Source organism: Prionailurus viverrinus, chromosome C1, assembly GCF_022837055.1.
Source record: "Prionailurus viverrinus isolate Anna chromosome C1, UM_Priviv_1.0, whole genome shotgun sequence".
Taxonomy (NCBI): domain Eukaryota; kingdom Metazoa; phylum Chordata; class Mammalia; order Carnivora; family Felidae; genus Prionailurus; species Prionailurus viverrinus.
The window spans coordinates 136,217,307-136,231,815 of NC_062568.1; the positions used below are offsets into that span (position 1 = coordinate 136,217,307).

The 14,509-nt window shown below is 36.7% G+C and overlaps 1 protein-coding gene across 3 annotated transcripts in view; it reads right to left on the reverse strand.

The window, feature by feature from the left end:
• Positions 1-14,509, reverse strand: part of BTBD8 (BTB domain containing 8) — a 122,592-nt gene that overhangs the window by 56,475 nt on the left and 51,608 nt on the right. For all 3 annotated transcript variants that reach the window (XR_007154974.1, XM_047872146.1, XM_047872147.1), the window contains exon 5: positions 6,347-6,436. Coding sequence is in view for 2 of the 3 variants with exons in the window: in XM_047872146.1 (XP_047728102.1) it covers positions 6,347-6,436 (90 nt within the window). In the remaining variant the exon portion in view is untranslated. The remainder of the gene's footprint in view (positions 1-6,346; positions 6,437-14,509) is intronic.

The window sequence follows — 14,509 nt, forward strand, 5'->3', positions numbered from 1 at the left end:
CAGTGCTGATAAGACTCCCACAGTTTGTTAAGCTAGCTTAACAATATTATACAATCTTAAGATATTACAGTATCTAATCTGCTAAAAGCAAGAAAGAAGGAAAGAGAGAAGAAAAGAAATAGAGTTCCACAGGGTAGGACTCAGGTGTTTGATTCTATGGCCTTATACAACATATGCTCAAGACATGTTTGAAGAATGTTTAATGAATGGCTTACTTGGACACTTATAGCATTGCCTTCAGAGGAATACTAAGTTGAAAATATGTAAGTATTTTTTAATTAATTTAATTAATTTAAATATGTATTAATTAATTTAATACATATTTACTGGCCCCCCACTATGGCCAAGTACTGGTTTATGCTGGTTCAAAAACTCCACATCTTTAATACTTAGGAAAAAAAGTCAAATCTCTTCTAATTTACATACTATGGATATGGCAAGATTTAATCTCAGAATAATCATGCCACATTATCTGCAGTCTGCTAATCTAAAACACTAGCGTAATTACTAGAATATATACTATTCAATGCACTTTCCATCAAAATTTCAAGAGCTATTCTTCTTACTGTTAATGAGGATTGGTCATTTATGGTTAAATAATAGTTTCTTTCCAGACCTGACTTTTCAAGCAAAAGATAATAATGACTAAAGAAAAACAATAGTTTTATTAAACTAGATAGGAACATCCAGACATTTGGGCCTATATATCAATATATGGTTATAAAAACAGCAAGAAAACATTTTCCCTCAGTTTTACAGATGTTTTACTAAACTGCATTTTCATCACAGTGTCGTAACTCATTTGTATTTTTACTAAAAGTATTTATAAAAACATGATCAAATGACCTAGAAAAACAACAAATCACTTCAATAGCCCACAGTTTAAATGGAAAGACTGAAAGCACTATCCCCATTTAAATGTAATCAGAATAGGGGTGCCTGGGTGGCTCAGTCAGTTAGGCGTACGACTTTGGCTCAGGTCATGATCTCACAGTTCATGGGTTCGAGCCCTGCATCGGGCTCTGTGCTGACAGCTTAGAGCCTGGAGCCTGCTTCGAATTCGGTGTCTCCCTCTCTCTCTGCTCCTCCCCCCCCTCCCCCCCCCCCCCCCCCCCCCGCTCATGCTCTGTCTCTCTCTCTCCTTCAAAAATAAATAAAACCATTAAAAAAAATTTTTTTTAGGGGCGCCTGGGTGGCGCAGTCGGTTGAGCGTCCGACTTCAGCCAGGTCACGATCTCACAGTCCGTGAGTTCGAGCCCCGCGTCAGGCTCTGGGCTGATGGCTCAGAGCCTGGAGCCTGTTTCCGATTCTGTGTCTCCCTCTCTCTCTGCCCCTCCCCCGTTCATGCTCTGTCGCTCTCTGTCCCCAAAATAAATAAACGTTGAAAAAAAAAATTTTTTTTAAACAAATAAATGTAATCAGAATAAAAGCTTTTAGGAGATGAAAACATTACATATATTTAGGGAAGAAAGACCTATGAGAGGACAGAGCTCTAAGATCAGAGAATAAACATACATCTAGTCTACTAAAATCTCTGTGCTTTATGTGTGCTTCCTAAAGTTTCAGGGTCCTGTGTCTGTGGGCTAAGGTAACATAGGGACTCATTCATTCGTTTGTTCATTCACATTCAATTATTTATTGAATAATAGGCTCTATTCTAGACCTCGAAGATACAAGAAGCTTTCATTGTAGAGGGAGACCATGGACAGTAAATATGTAAACAAATATATATAAAAAAGGTACTTTTAATAGTGAAAAGTGCCATGAAAACAACATAACAATATAAAAGAGGGTAACTGGAGAGTTGGGCTGTAGTTAATTTAGGTGGGATGGTCTGGAAAAACCCAGGAGCCAGATCATACAGGGTCTTATAGGTTGGTGGTAAAGATTTCAGTTTAATTCTCACTGTGATGAGACGGCATTGAGCAATTTTAGTCAGAAGAGAAATACATATATCTAATTTATATTTCAAAAGATCATTCTGAAAATTTAGTGTAATCCCAGGAATCTCCCAAGGGAGAGGAGAAAATCCAGATTTATGTTCTAAAGCCTCAAGCCACCAATGGAAGACTTCTATTTATATAAAAATTGAAATGTGTGCAGTTATATAAATACTGGCTGTGGTTCAATTTCCAGTATAGGATGTTGAGAATTTCCACCTTTGTCCATGAAAACTGGACAACTTCCTACCACCTCCCAATACTGGGGCACAGGTAGAACTAGGATTACAGGACTCTACTATTCCTACCTCCATTTACTGAAGGCTATCCATTTTGAAAAATATCATATGCATTATAGGTCTATGAGTTACCAACTCATTAAAAACACTGTAATTCTTTTCTGTGAGGACAGACAGGATTTTGTTCTAAACTACTGCAGGAAACATCCTGCAGACATACAACAGTGGCACAGTTCCAAAAAAGGCTGCTGATCAAGCAAAAGCAGGCATTGCTGTCCTGGTATTGGTAATGGACCTTGCTTGAACCCATTTGTCTCTAGAAAATGAGAACAATCTAATCTAGGGAAAAAAGAAAAGACAAATATTAATAAGCACTATATATTACATACCAAGCACTATATCTCATTTAATCCTTTCAACAACTTTAGGAAACTCAGGGAAGATACACAATGACCCTAAAGTCATGTAGCAAGTTAGGACTGGATACTGGACTACCTATAATGACACCGACGTCCATGATCTTTTTACTGTACTATATTACCCACACAAACATCTACCCAAGTACACAATACAAGCTAATGTGAATGTGAAAAAAGAATTTGTTTTGTAGATTGTTATAATATAAAAAAAAATTTTAAGGTGCAGTTTTTTAAAAAGCAAAATTTCTAAATCCTTTTTAGCCTCAATTTTCTTAAATTCCCTTTAGCCTTCCTATAGCTTTATATCCTATGATACTAATACCATTGTAGGTGGTAATTTGACACAGTCAATTTGATATGTGGTACAAGAGGGGAAAGTAAAAAATATTGTGCGATGATAATAAAGGATATGGATAAAACCCAGTATCTGTCAGGAGAAACTTTCTTCCTTCATTTTAGTATTAGAAAACCTTGCTTTACCAAACAAAACAGTTGAGCCAAAAAGAAATGTATCCTTATTTCCAATGTGAGATTTCCAGCAGTAAGCCACCACTGCTGACCTAGTAGCTATAGGAAAGATGAACCAGTGAGAAACAGAGCCTTGCTTGCCACAACCGAAGAGAGAGGAAAATACTATAAGGGGAGTGAGCCTGATCATTGCTGTCACTACTACAACATGCTTTTATTTCAATGACATTTTTTTTAGTATAGTTGACACACAATGTTACTTAAGTTTCAAGAATACAACACGGTGATTCAACCACTCTATATGTTATGCTATGCTCACCTCAAGTGTAGCTACCATCTGTCACCATGCACCACTATTACAATACCATTGACTATATTCCCTATGCTGTACCTTTTATTCCTGTGGCTTATTCTTTCTACAACTGGAAGCCTATATCTCCCACTCTCTTTCACCCATTTTGCCCACACCCACACCCTCCCCCTCTGTCAGTCATTAGTTCTCTGTATTTATGGGTCTGTTTCTGCCTTTTGTTTGTTTATTCATTTGTTTTGCTTTTTAGATTTCACATATAAGTGAAATCATATGATATCTGTCTCTGACTACCATTCATCAACTTTAGTAGCTTGCTCAAGGGAAAGCCAAACAGAACTCTAAAACAAGTTTGGCTACTTCTATTTGGCTTTCCCTTGAGCAAGCTACTAAAGTTGGTCAGTGGTAGTCAGGCCATATTATAACAGGAGATATTCATCCATCACATCCATCATAATAAAGGATGGAAAATTATAGGTTAAGACTGTAGAGACCAGCAGTTGATGCTACTACTTCCTTCTTGCCTACTAACCTCTAAATAAACTGCATCTTTAAAAGCCTGTGTGTTTTGAATGTTTAATCTGATCACTCATGAGGGCTGATTAAGGACTGCCTTTATTCCTATAGCTAAACTCAGAGGTCATCTTAAACAACATAAAAGAGCTAAAAGTAGAGCAGTTCTGGTTGAAGGGGCAGCCCTTCTTATATAGTTTTCCCCTCAGATCCCAATCCCATGCCATGTGTTTCCTAACATACTACCAAGAACTTTAGGGTTCTATGGGATAAAATTTGAAAATCAAGTATTTAAACAGTGGAGGAGACGAGTATGCACTAGCTCAAGAATACATGCCAACAGGAAACTTTTAAACTCTTTAGTGACTGTGGTGGAATCGACACTGAAGTACTTACCAAAACCATGTGATTTATATTCAGCATAAGCACTTATTTACCAGGTGACTCCAGGAAGACATTTAACTTAACTGATCTTGTTTTTACTCATCTGCAATATATGAATACACCTGCTCTCTCAAAGACTGATTCTAAAAATCAAAGTGCATAGTAAATGTGGAAGAAGCCTAGAAAAAACATGGCATTACTATTACTCCTGAGGACAAAATCTATTTGGAGAAAGGAAGAAAGAAATAGCTACCTAATAGACATCAGATAGTAAAAACTGTCACTAAACCTACAAGGAACTAAGATTTCTTCTAGGAAAAAATCAGACATGTGCTTTCTGTAAATTACTTTCCCTTGTTGTAGAATGAGATCCCATAATCACACTCTTCTTTTGACTTTTTTCTCACTACACAGAATCACGTGATTTTTTAATGACTGTCAGAAGTTGCATTTTGAGTCAAACTAGTGTTCTCTCTCCATTTAAATTTCTGTTGAATTCATTTCTAAGGAGAGTGGATTGACAGTTTTTTAAAATGATGTCTAAAACATCTAAAATTTTCCAAAATTACACCAATATAATTATCCCTAGGATTGGCACACTTAGAAAGATTCTAGCCTCTACTAGCACTATTTATTCAGCAGATATTTTAAATTCATCATAAAGGAAGAGATCTTATCAGTAGGATACATATACTTTTCAGAGTGTTTTCAATAGTGATAACAGAATGTCACCAACTGCTCTATCTATACATCCCTTTTACCCAGGATAATAAACTCTTTAGCTTGGCATATAAAATCCATTTTTTATAGAGTGAAAAATTACAAAATGACAGGCATTTGGAGATTTGTTCTACTTAGTAAGAGAACCAGATGATTATAACCAAGAAGAACCAAAATTATAGGTCAGGGTGACAAATAAATGGCTAAGAATTTATCAGTAATTTCCATGCATCCATTTTCATGGAATTGCCACTATCACTATGCCGTACCCAAAATTCTGGCCAAGATGCAGGGCTGAGAGGTTCCCTCAGAACTCCCAGGCATTTTTCCTACTGAGAAAGCCCTTCCCCATACTGTACACTACAGAATTTCACAGTGATTATCTGTGACCAAAAAAGGGTCCTTCTTGGGGCACCTGGGTGGCTTAGTCGGTTAAGCGTCTGACTTCAGCTCAGGTCATGATCTCACAGTTTGTGGGTTAGAGCCCCACACTGGGCTCTGTGCTGACAGCTCATAGCCTGGAGCCTGCTTTGGACTCTATGTCTCCCTCTCTCTGCTGCTTCCCCACGCACGCTCTGTCTTTCTCTCTCTCAAAAATGAATAAACACTAAAAAAACAAAGGGTCCTTTTTATCATTTAAGGTACTAGTTTATCTCTTAATAACTATCTTAGCAGTTTATATAAACTGCCACAAATTGTGTAGATACACCATTGCCTCATAAGTCAATGAAATCCACACCTATCCAAATTATTCTTTAAAAGATAAAAAAGAAACTACCTTTTACATACTGAATATTTGTGTTTCCCCACGCACCCAAATTTATATACTGAGGCCTAACTCCACAATGTGGCTATATTTGGAGATGGGGCTTATAAGGAATTGAGGTTAAATTAGATAATAAGATGGGGCCCTGCCCTGAGGTGCTAAAATAGAAGAAACCAAAGAGCTCTCTCTGTCTCTCTCCCTCTACCTTCTTTTCACCTCCCCTTGCCCCCATGCACTAAGGGAAGGCCATTAAGCACACACAGAGAATAAGCTGTCTGCAACCCAAGGTAAGAGCTCTCATAAGACAAACCTTGCTGGTACTCTGATCTTGCCAAATTCTGAGAAAATAAATTTCTGTTGTTTAAGCCACTCAGTAGTGATATTTTATTTTAGCAGTCTGGGAAGACTAACACGCTATCTCTATTACTAAATGTTCCCTACTATCTCTCATTTTCAGAAGATGTACTTCATTGAATTCCACAACATGAGAAACATTTCAATGAATATATGGAGAAAACAGATTCATTAGAAGTGTTCTGTATGAAGTATTATTTGCAGTCAAGCTGCCTTGTAAAAATTATGCTTACCCTTGAAGAGTAATACACTTTTGGGAGCTTTCAGCCCAGCAGCCACTCAGCATTGCAGCAAAATAACTGGATCTGGCACTTAAAATGGCTCTAAAGGAAAGGGAGAAAAACATAGGTAGACATTTATGTACTATGCAAAATGCAATTTTTAATGAAATTCTTCATCTTTACCTCTTAAAACATGATAACAAGCTATTTGCCTTGATTGTATTCACTGGAAGAATTATAACCATCATAAAAATTACAAACCTATATTTATACTTAAATATTTTGATTAGTTAATTAGAACATTAATTCCAATGTCCTTTTTATCTTTTTTTATTTTTTCCCTTGAAAACTCTTTAACTTTATAATAACAGTTGAAACTATTTCCATGAATAAGAGAGTAATAAATAATTTACAAATGGATAAAGAAAAGATGTTATTTAACATTTTGAGGGAATATCAATTAAAAAGGCACTAGAACTATAAAGGTCCTGAATTAAAGTTCAGAACTCACCCTATTATGCTAAAGAACAGCTATATCTTAGCTATGAGAAATACAGGGAAGATATTTTCTTCTGAATTTCCATTCTATCTTTTCACAGAAAATGTCAATGTATTATTCATTTTTTGATTTGACAAATATCTATTGACTAGATATTTTTGTGCTATTTTGTGCTAGGCAGTATACTAAGTGTTAGGAATACAACAGTAAATGAGATACAGAGAACAATATTATATTCTAGTGGAGAATGAGATGGAAGAGTGGAGGGGACAAGAAGAAAAATATACTTCTGGCAATGACTTATTAGGGTGTCTCAGAGCAACACTCCTGAAAATAGCTAAGAAAAAAGGGAGACACATATAGATATAGACATGCACATAGATTTTTTTTTTTTAAGACAGCAGGAATGATTTGAAGGCCTCAGAAAGATACCATGGTCACAGATTTTGAGATAAGTTATAAGAAAGAAGACAAAAGAGCTGACTCAAGTATTTTAGGAAACTTTTTCCATTGAGGTGATTGCCAAATGAAAGCCAAAAAAAAATGATTGAGAGGTAAGAAGCTGAGTATAGCTTTTGGCAATCTTTATAAGCTTGGAGGCATACAAACTGAAATTCGGGTCAATCAAAGAGGGGAGGCTTTGGTGGAGATCTCAAAATTTCAGTTGGATTCTGAAGGGCTATACCCTAAATGAAGAATGAACAGGAAATACAAAAGCCCTTTTTAGCACTGAAGTCCCACTTTGAATCTGCTCAATCCCTAACTGGATTAAAGTGATCTGCATCTAGTCTAACATCTGGACAGAAGCAGAAGGAAATTCAGTCTTCGTTAAAATAACATCACCCAGAGTGTCAAATTATTTCTATAAATATTCGATAAAATTTCTAGCAATCATCCAAAGATAATCAGGTGTAATAGTGAACAACTAGAAAATGAAGGAAAGAACTTCATTTACACTAAAATCAAAAGAGGTCAAATAAATAGGAAAAAAAATGTAACAAAAGAGTGCAAAACCTCCACATTAAAAGCTATAAAACATTGCTGAAATAAATTTTAAAAGACCTAGAGAGGGCTAAACTTTGCTCATAATTTGAAGATCCAAAATTGTTAACACATTCATTTTGCCTAAGTTAATTTCTCATTTCAACACAATCTCAATCAAGTTTTTTAAGTGGCAACTGATAAGTTGATTTAAAAGGTATATGGAAAAACAAAGGAACTACAATAGCCAAATAAGCAGCAGAAAGGAGAAAAAAAGTTGGAAGACATGATTTTCAGACTTACTATAAAGTGACAGTAATCAAGATAATATGGTATTTATGTAGGGACAGACACACAGATTATGGAACAGAGCTGAAAATCCAAAAACCGACCACACATATATGGCCAACTGCTTTTCAACAAAGTTGTTAAGGTAATTTGATGGGGGTAAAGACAGTGTTATCAACAAAAGGTACTGGAAGTGGAGATTTGAAGGGAAAGAAATGAACCTTGACAGTTAACCTCACACCATACACAAAAACCTACTCAAAATGAACCAAAACCTAAATATAAAAGCTAATGCTATAAAATCTCTAGAAGAAAAAAGATGAAAATCTTTGCAACTCTGGGGTAGGCAAAGATTTCTTAGGGCAACAAAAAGCATGAACCAGTTTGTTAAAAAAAACATAAAAATTTTAGGGGCGCCTGGGTGGCTCAGTCGGTTGAGTGTCCGACTTCAGCTCAGGTCATGATTTCACAGTTCACGGGTTCAAGCCCCGTGTCAGGCTCTGTGCTGACTGCTTACTCAGAGCCTGGAGGCTGCTTCAGATTCTGTGTCTCCTCTCTCTGGCCCTCCCTGCTCGTGTTCTGTCTCACTCTGTCTCTCAAAAATAAATAAATGTAAAATTTTAAAAAAAGTTTTTTTAACATAAAAATTTTAAATTTAACAAAATTAAAAACTTTAGTCCTTTAAAAATCATTTGTAGGAAAATAGAAAGATAAGCAAAATATTCAGAGAAAATACCTGTAAAACATATATCTACCAAATAACTTGAATCCAGAGTGTGTAGAGAACTATCACAACTAAATACAAGCACATAAATAATCCAGGTAAAAAATGGGCATACACAAAAAATTTATCAGATAATATATTGACAGAAACTATCTTCCTTCAAAAAACAAGTTTATGCTCAGTTGTATAGCAAGATAGCACATCAAGTTTTGAGCATTAGATTAGGACTGAAAAAGCTATGGTCAGAACAGGACATGATTCCTGTTAAGGGGGGAAAAGATACATATCTGTTTCTCAATAGTTTACTTATATTAAAATTTGTGCCAAATCAGTTCCTTTAAGAATGCTTTAAAGGGGCGCCTGGGTGGCTCAGTCGGCTGAGCGTCAGACTTCGGCTCAGGTCATGATCTCGCAGTTCGTGGGTTCGAGCCCTGCATCAGGCTCTGTGCTGATGGCTCAGAGCCTGTAGCCTGCTTCGGGTTCTGTGTCTCCCTCTCTCCCTGCCCCTTCCCCACTCATGCTCTGTCTCTCTCTGTCTCTCAAAAATGAATAAATGTTAAAAAAAAATTTTTTTTTTAAAAATGGGCAAAAGATGACCAGAAAAATCACAAGATATGCAAATGGCCAATAAGGTTATGAAATGATAATCAACATTACTATGTAGATTAGGGGAATGCAAATAAAAACCACAGTGTGATACCACTACACATCTACTAGAGTGGCAAAAATTAAAAAGACTGACAAATGTCAACTGGTGGTGAAGATGCAGAACAACTAGAACACTTCCTAGCATGCAGTAAAATGGCACCACCTCTTTGAAGAAATGTTTGTCAATTTCACAAAAAGCTAACACTCACTTACCATAAACCTAGAAATTATCCCTAGGAATTTACCCAAGAGAAATGAAAATATATATTTACACAAAGACTTGCACAGAAAATCCACCTTTCTTAGTAAAAGCTAAATGAGAGAAACCAATATATCTAAAAACAGGAGAAAGAACTAATGTGGCATATCCAAAAATACTGCAAAACTTTTCACCAGTAAAAACTGAATAAAATACTGATATAATATTCAAAGATAAAGCTCAAAAACATTATACCAAACAAACCAGACATGAAATTCTAAGACAAGTAAAATAACCTATGATTAAAAACACACAAAAATAGGAAAAGAACCCAATTTAAAAATGAGCAAAAGATATGAACACACATGCACCAAAGAAGATATACATATGGCAAATAAGCATATGAAACTTAATTTGTGGAGCTAGGGAGAGGGGAGGTAAACGGACATGGGAGAACTTTCAGGTGATGAAAATTCTCTATCTTGACTGCAGAAGTTCCACAGTTTATACATTAGTAACAACCCATCAGGACTTCCAGGTAGATGGCAATATGCTAGGCTTCAATGTCCACCTCATCCCATGGATACAGCTAGGTAATACCCACGTCAGTATAATATCTCAGAAATGATACAAAGACTGGCAGAACAGTCTCTCCACAGCTAAAAGTAGAGAAGAGGCCACGCTGAAAGAGTAGGAATGGCAGAGATGCCGTCAGGAGCCAAACAGATCAGTGGGATTGTGTGTGGTGGGAGGGGCACCACCAGTGCAGAGAGGGGCAGACCCCCTAACCAGACACCCAGGTAAGGAGGAACCTGCACAGGGAAGCCAATCCCCACAAAATTTGGCTTTAAATATCAGAAGGGCCTAATCATCAGTGGGGCTTAACACCTGGAACTCTAAAAATTAGCCTCAGCTCTGCAAGAGCCAGGAACACAGAATCCCTGCCCTTAAGAGAAAGCACAACAAACAGTCCTGCTGAGATATAGCATAGAAGCACCAGTTTCAAAGACACCTGGGGTATACAGGTGGAGATTTATTTACTAAGCTCAGAGTATATGCTGGAGGGGCAGTGATAATTGGGAGACTTCTCCAAGAACAAAAAAGCCGGTAGGCGCCATTATCCTTCCCCACCCCCTAGCATACATACATGGACACCTGTGAGAACCAGTGAAACATGTACACTCTCCACCTAGCTTTTAATAGCATGTCTCACCCCCCAAATTCTCCTGGGGACCCATCTCCTTCATCCCAGCCTGCATAGGTGTTTTCCTGGGCAGCTGCAGGTCCCCTCCTGCAGTACAGTAGCTCAGACCTTCCTGACAAAGAGCATCCCACCTCCATGTTCTCCTGCGAACATGCCCTCTCCAATACACCCTTGACAGGAGATTATCCAAAGCAGTGCCACAGGCACGGCAATGTGCAAGCGCCCCTATAAGGGGCCAGCACCACTCCAAAACGCCTCCTGCCATCAGTGAGAGAGGAAAATAACTACACATACTACAGCCCCACAAGTGGGCTAGGGGCAGATACTGGGTCTGAGAGTGTGACCTAATCACCAAAAAAAAGCTTCTCAGGGGACAACAGAGGGAAAGGGCCCTACAGTTCCATGCTACTGCGTCTCTGGCAAATGCCTGGTCTGTCTCAGTTAAGCCCAAGGTGGCCCCAAGGTGGCCCCAGACTGGCCCACTAAGAGCACAGGGAGCAACGCCTACCCACGACAGGTAAAGAGAGCCAAATGGACTGAGGCAAAAGTGGCTCAGCAACAACAGTAGGTCACATGTACACATATAGGAGACACCACTGAAGTACGAGGTTCTGATGAATAGGGCACCGCAAAGCAGAGCACTATAGAATCTCTTCTTCATAAGGCCACTACTTTCAAGACCATGAGATGTAGATGACTTTCCTACTACACATACACAGAGAGAGTTAGAAAAAATGAAGAGAAAGAGGAGTATGTCCCAAATGAAAGAACAAGACAAAATTACAAGAGATGTAAATAAAAAGGAGAATTTTAAGTAATGGTCATAAAGATACTTACTGGACTTGAGAAAAGAGTGGAGGACCTCTCAACAAAGAGATAGTAAACATAAAAGAACCAATCACAGATGAAGAACACAATAACTAAAAGTAAAAATACATTAAAGAGAATAAATTGTAGACTAGAAGAAGCAGAAAGGATTGAGACCTGGAGGATAAAGTAATGGAAAGCAATCAACCTGAACAGGGGAGAGAAAAAAGAATTAAAAATAGACTTAGGGAACTCAGCAACACCATCAAGCACAATAACATTCACATAACAGGGACACAGGAAGAAGAGAGAGAAAAGGGGAGAGAAAAGAGAGAGAAAATTTATTTGAACAAATAATAGCTGAAAACTTCCCAAACCTGGGGAAGCAAACAGAAATCCAGATCCAGGAGACACAGAGTGCCACCAACAAAATCAACCCAAAGAAGTCCATACCAAGACACATAGCAATTAAAATGGAAAAAAGTAATGCTAAAGAGAAAAATTTTAAAGCAGCAAGAAAAAAAAAGAAAAGAAAAGAAAAGAAAAGTTACATACAAAGGAAATCCCATAAAGCTATCAGCAAATTTTTCAGCAGAAATTTTCCAGGACAGAAGGGAGTAGCATGACATATTCAAACTGCTGAAAGAAAAAAACCCTGCAGCCAAGAACTCTATCCAGCAAGGCTATCATTCAGAATTGAAGGAGAGATAAAGAGGTTGCCAGACAAACAAAAGTTAAAGGAATTCATCACCACTAAACTAGCCATACAAGAAATGTTAAAAGGAATTTTTGAAATGAAAGGAAAGACCATAAGTATGACTAAGAAAAGCAGGAAGCAGAAAAGCAGTGAAATAAAGTACATATATAAATATTGGTCAAGGGATTCACAAAATAAAAGGATGTAAAGTATGACACTTATATACCTAAAACGCGGGGGGAAGGGTGGCAGGGAGAGGTATAAAGAATGCGTTCGAACTTAAAGTGATCATCAACTTAATACAGACTGCTATATGCAAAAGATGTTACATATAAACTTAACGACAACCATAAATCAAAACCAGTAACAGATATGCAAAAAAATAAAGAGAAAGGAATCCAATTATATCACTAAAGATAGCCAGCAAACCATGAGAGAAGAGAGTAAGAAAGGAACAGAGAAGAAATACAAAAACAACCGTAACAAGTAACAAAATAGCAGTAAGTCCATACATATCAATAATTACTTTAATGTAAATGGACTAAGTGTTCCAATAAAAAGACAAAGGGTGATGGAATGGATAAAAAAGCAAGACCCATCTATATGCTGCCTACAAGAGACTCATTTCATACTAAAGACACATGCAGATTGAAAGTGAAGAAACATCATGCAAATGGAAGTGAAAAGAAAGCCAAGGGAGCAATATTTATATTGGACAAAATAAACTTTAAAACAAAGACCATAACAAGAGACAGAGAAGGACACTATATAATCATAAAGGGAACAATCCAACAAGAAGATGTAGCAACTATACATGTTAATGCACCCAACACTGAGGCACCCAAATACAAAAAGCGGTTAATAACAAACATAATGGAAGTAATTGACAGTAATACAACAATACTAGGGGATTTTAACACCGATTTACATCAGTAGATAGATCATCCAAACAGAAAATCATTTAAGTAAACAGTGGCTTTAAATGACACATTGGAGGAGATGGATCTAACAAATATATTTAGAATATTCCATCATAAAGTATCAGAACACACATTCTTTTCAAGTGCACATGGAGTATTCATGTATGGATCAGCATTAATATACAGATCACATTAGGTCACAAAACAAGTGTCAACAAATTCAAAAAGATGGAAATTAAGCCATAGAGCTTTTCTGACCACAACGCTATGATATCAGAAATCAACCACAAGAAAAAATCTGGAAAGAACACAAATATATGAAAGTTAAATAAAATGCTACTTCCAATGAAGGAGTCAACCAAGAAATCAAAGAGGAAATAAAAAAATACATGGAGACAAATGAAAGTAACACAACAGTCCAAAATCTTTGGGATGCAACAAAAACCATTTTAAGAATAAAGTTTATAGTAATATAAGCCTACCTCAAGAAGAAAAATCTCAAATTAACAACCTAACCTTACTCCTTAAGGAGCTAGGAAGAAAAAAACCCTCAAAACCAGTAGCAGGAAAGAAATAATAAAAATTAGAACAGAAATAAACAAAACAGAAACTAAGAACAATAGAACAGATTAATGAAACCAGAAGGTGAATCTTTGAAAAGATCAACAAAATTGGTATTCAACCACTCAAAAAAAAAAAAAAAAAAAAGGTGGAGAGAGAGGACTCAAATAACATCAGAAATGAAAGAGGAGAAATAGTAACAGATACCACAGAAATACCAAGGATTATAAGAAAATATTTTGAAAAATTATATGCCAACAAATTGCACAATCTATAAGAAATCCATAAATTCCTAGAAATGTATAAATACCCAAAACTGAATCAGATGAAATAGAAAATTTGAACAGGCCAATTACCAGCAATGAAATTAAATCATTAATCAAAAATCTACCAACAAATAGAAATCCAGGACCAGATGATCCTGACTGAAGTCCAAAAAACATTCAAAGAAGAAGAGTTAATACCTATTCTTCTCAAACTATTCCAAAACATAAAAGAGGAAGAGCAGCTTCCAAATTCTATGAGGCCAGTACTGCCCTTACTCCAAAAGCAGTTAAAAAGCCCACAAAAAAAGAAAACTATAGGTCCATACCTCTGATGAATTTAGATGCAAAATCACCAACAAAATATTAGCAAACCAGATCCAA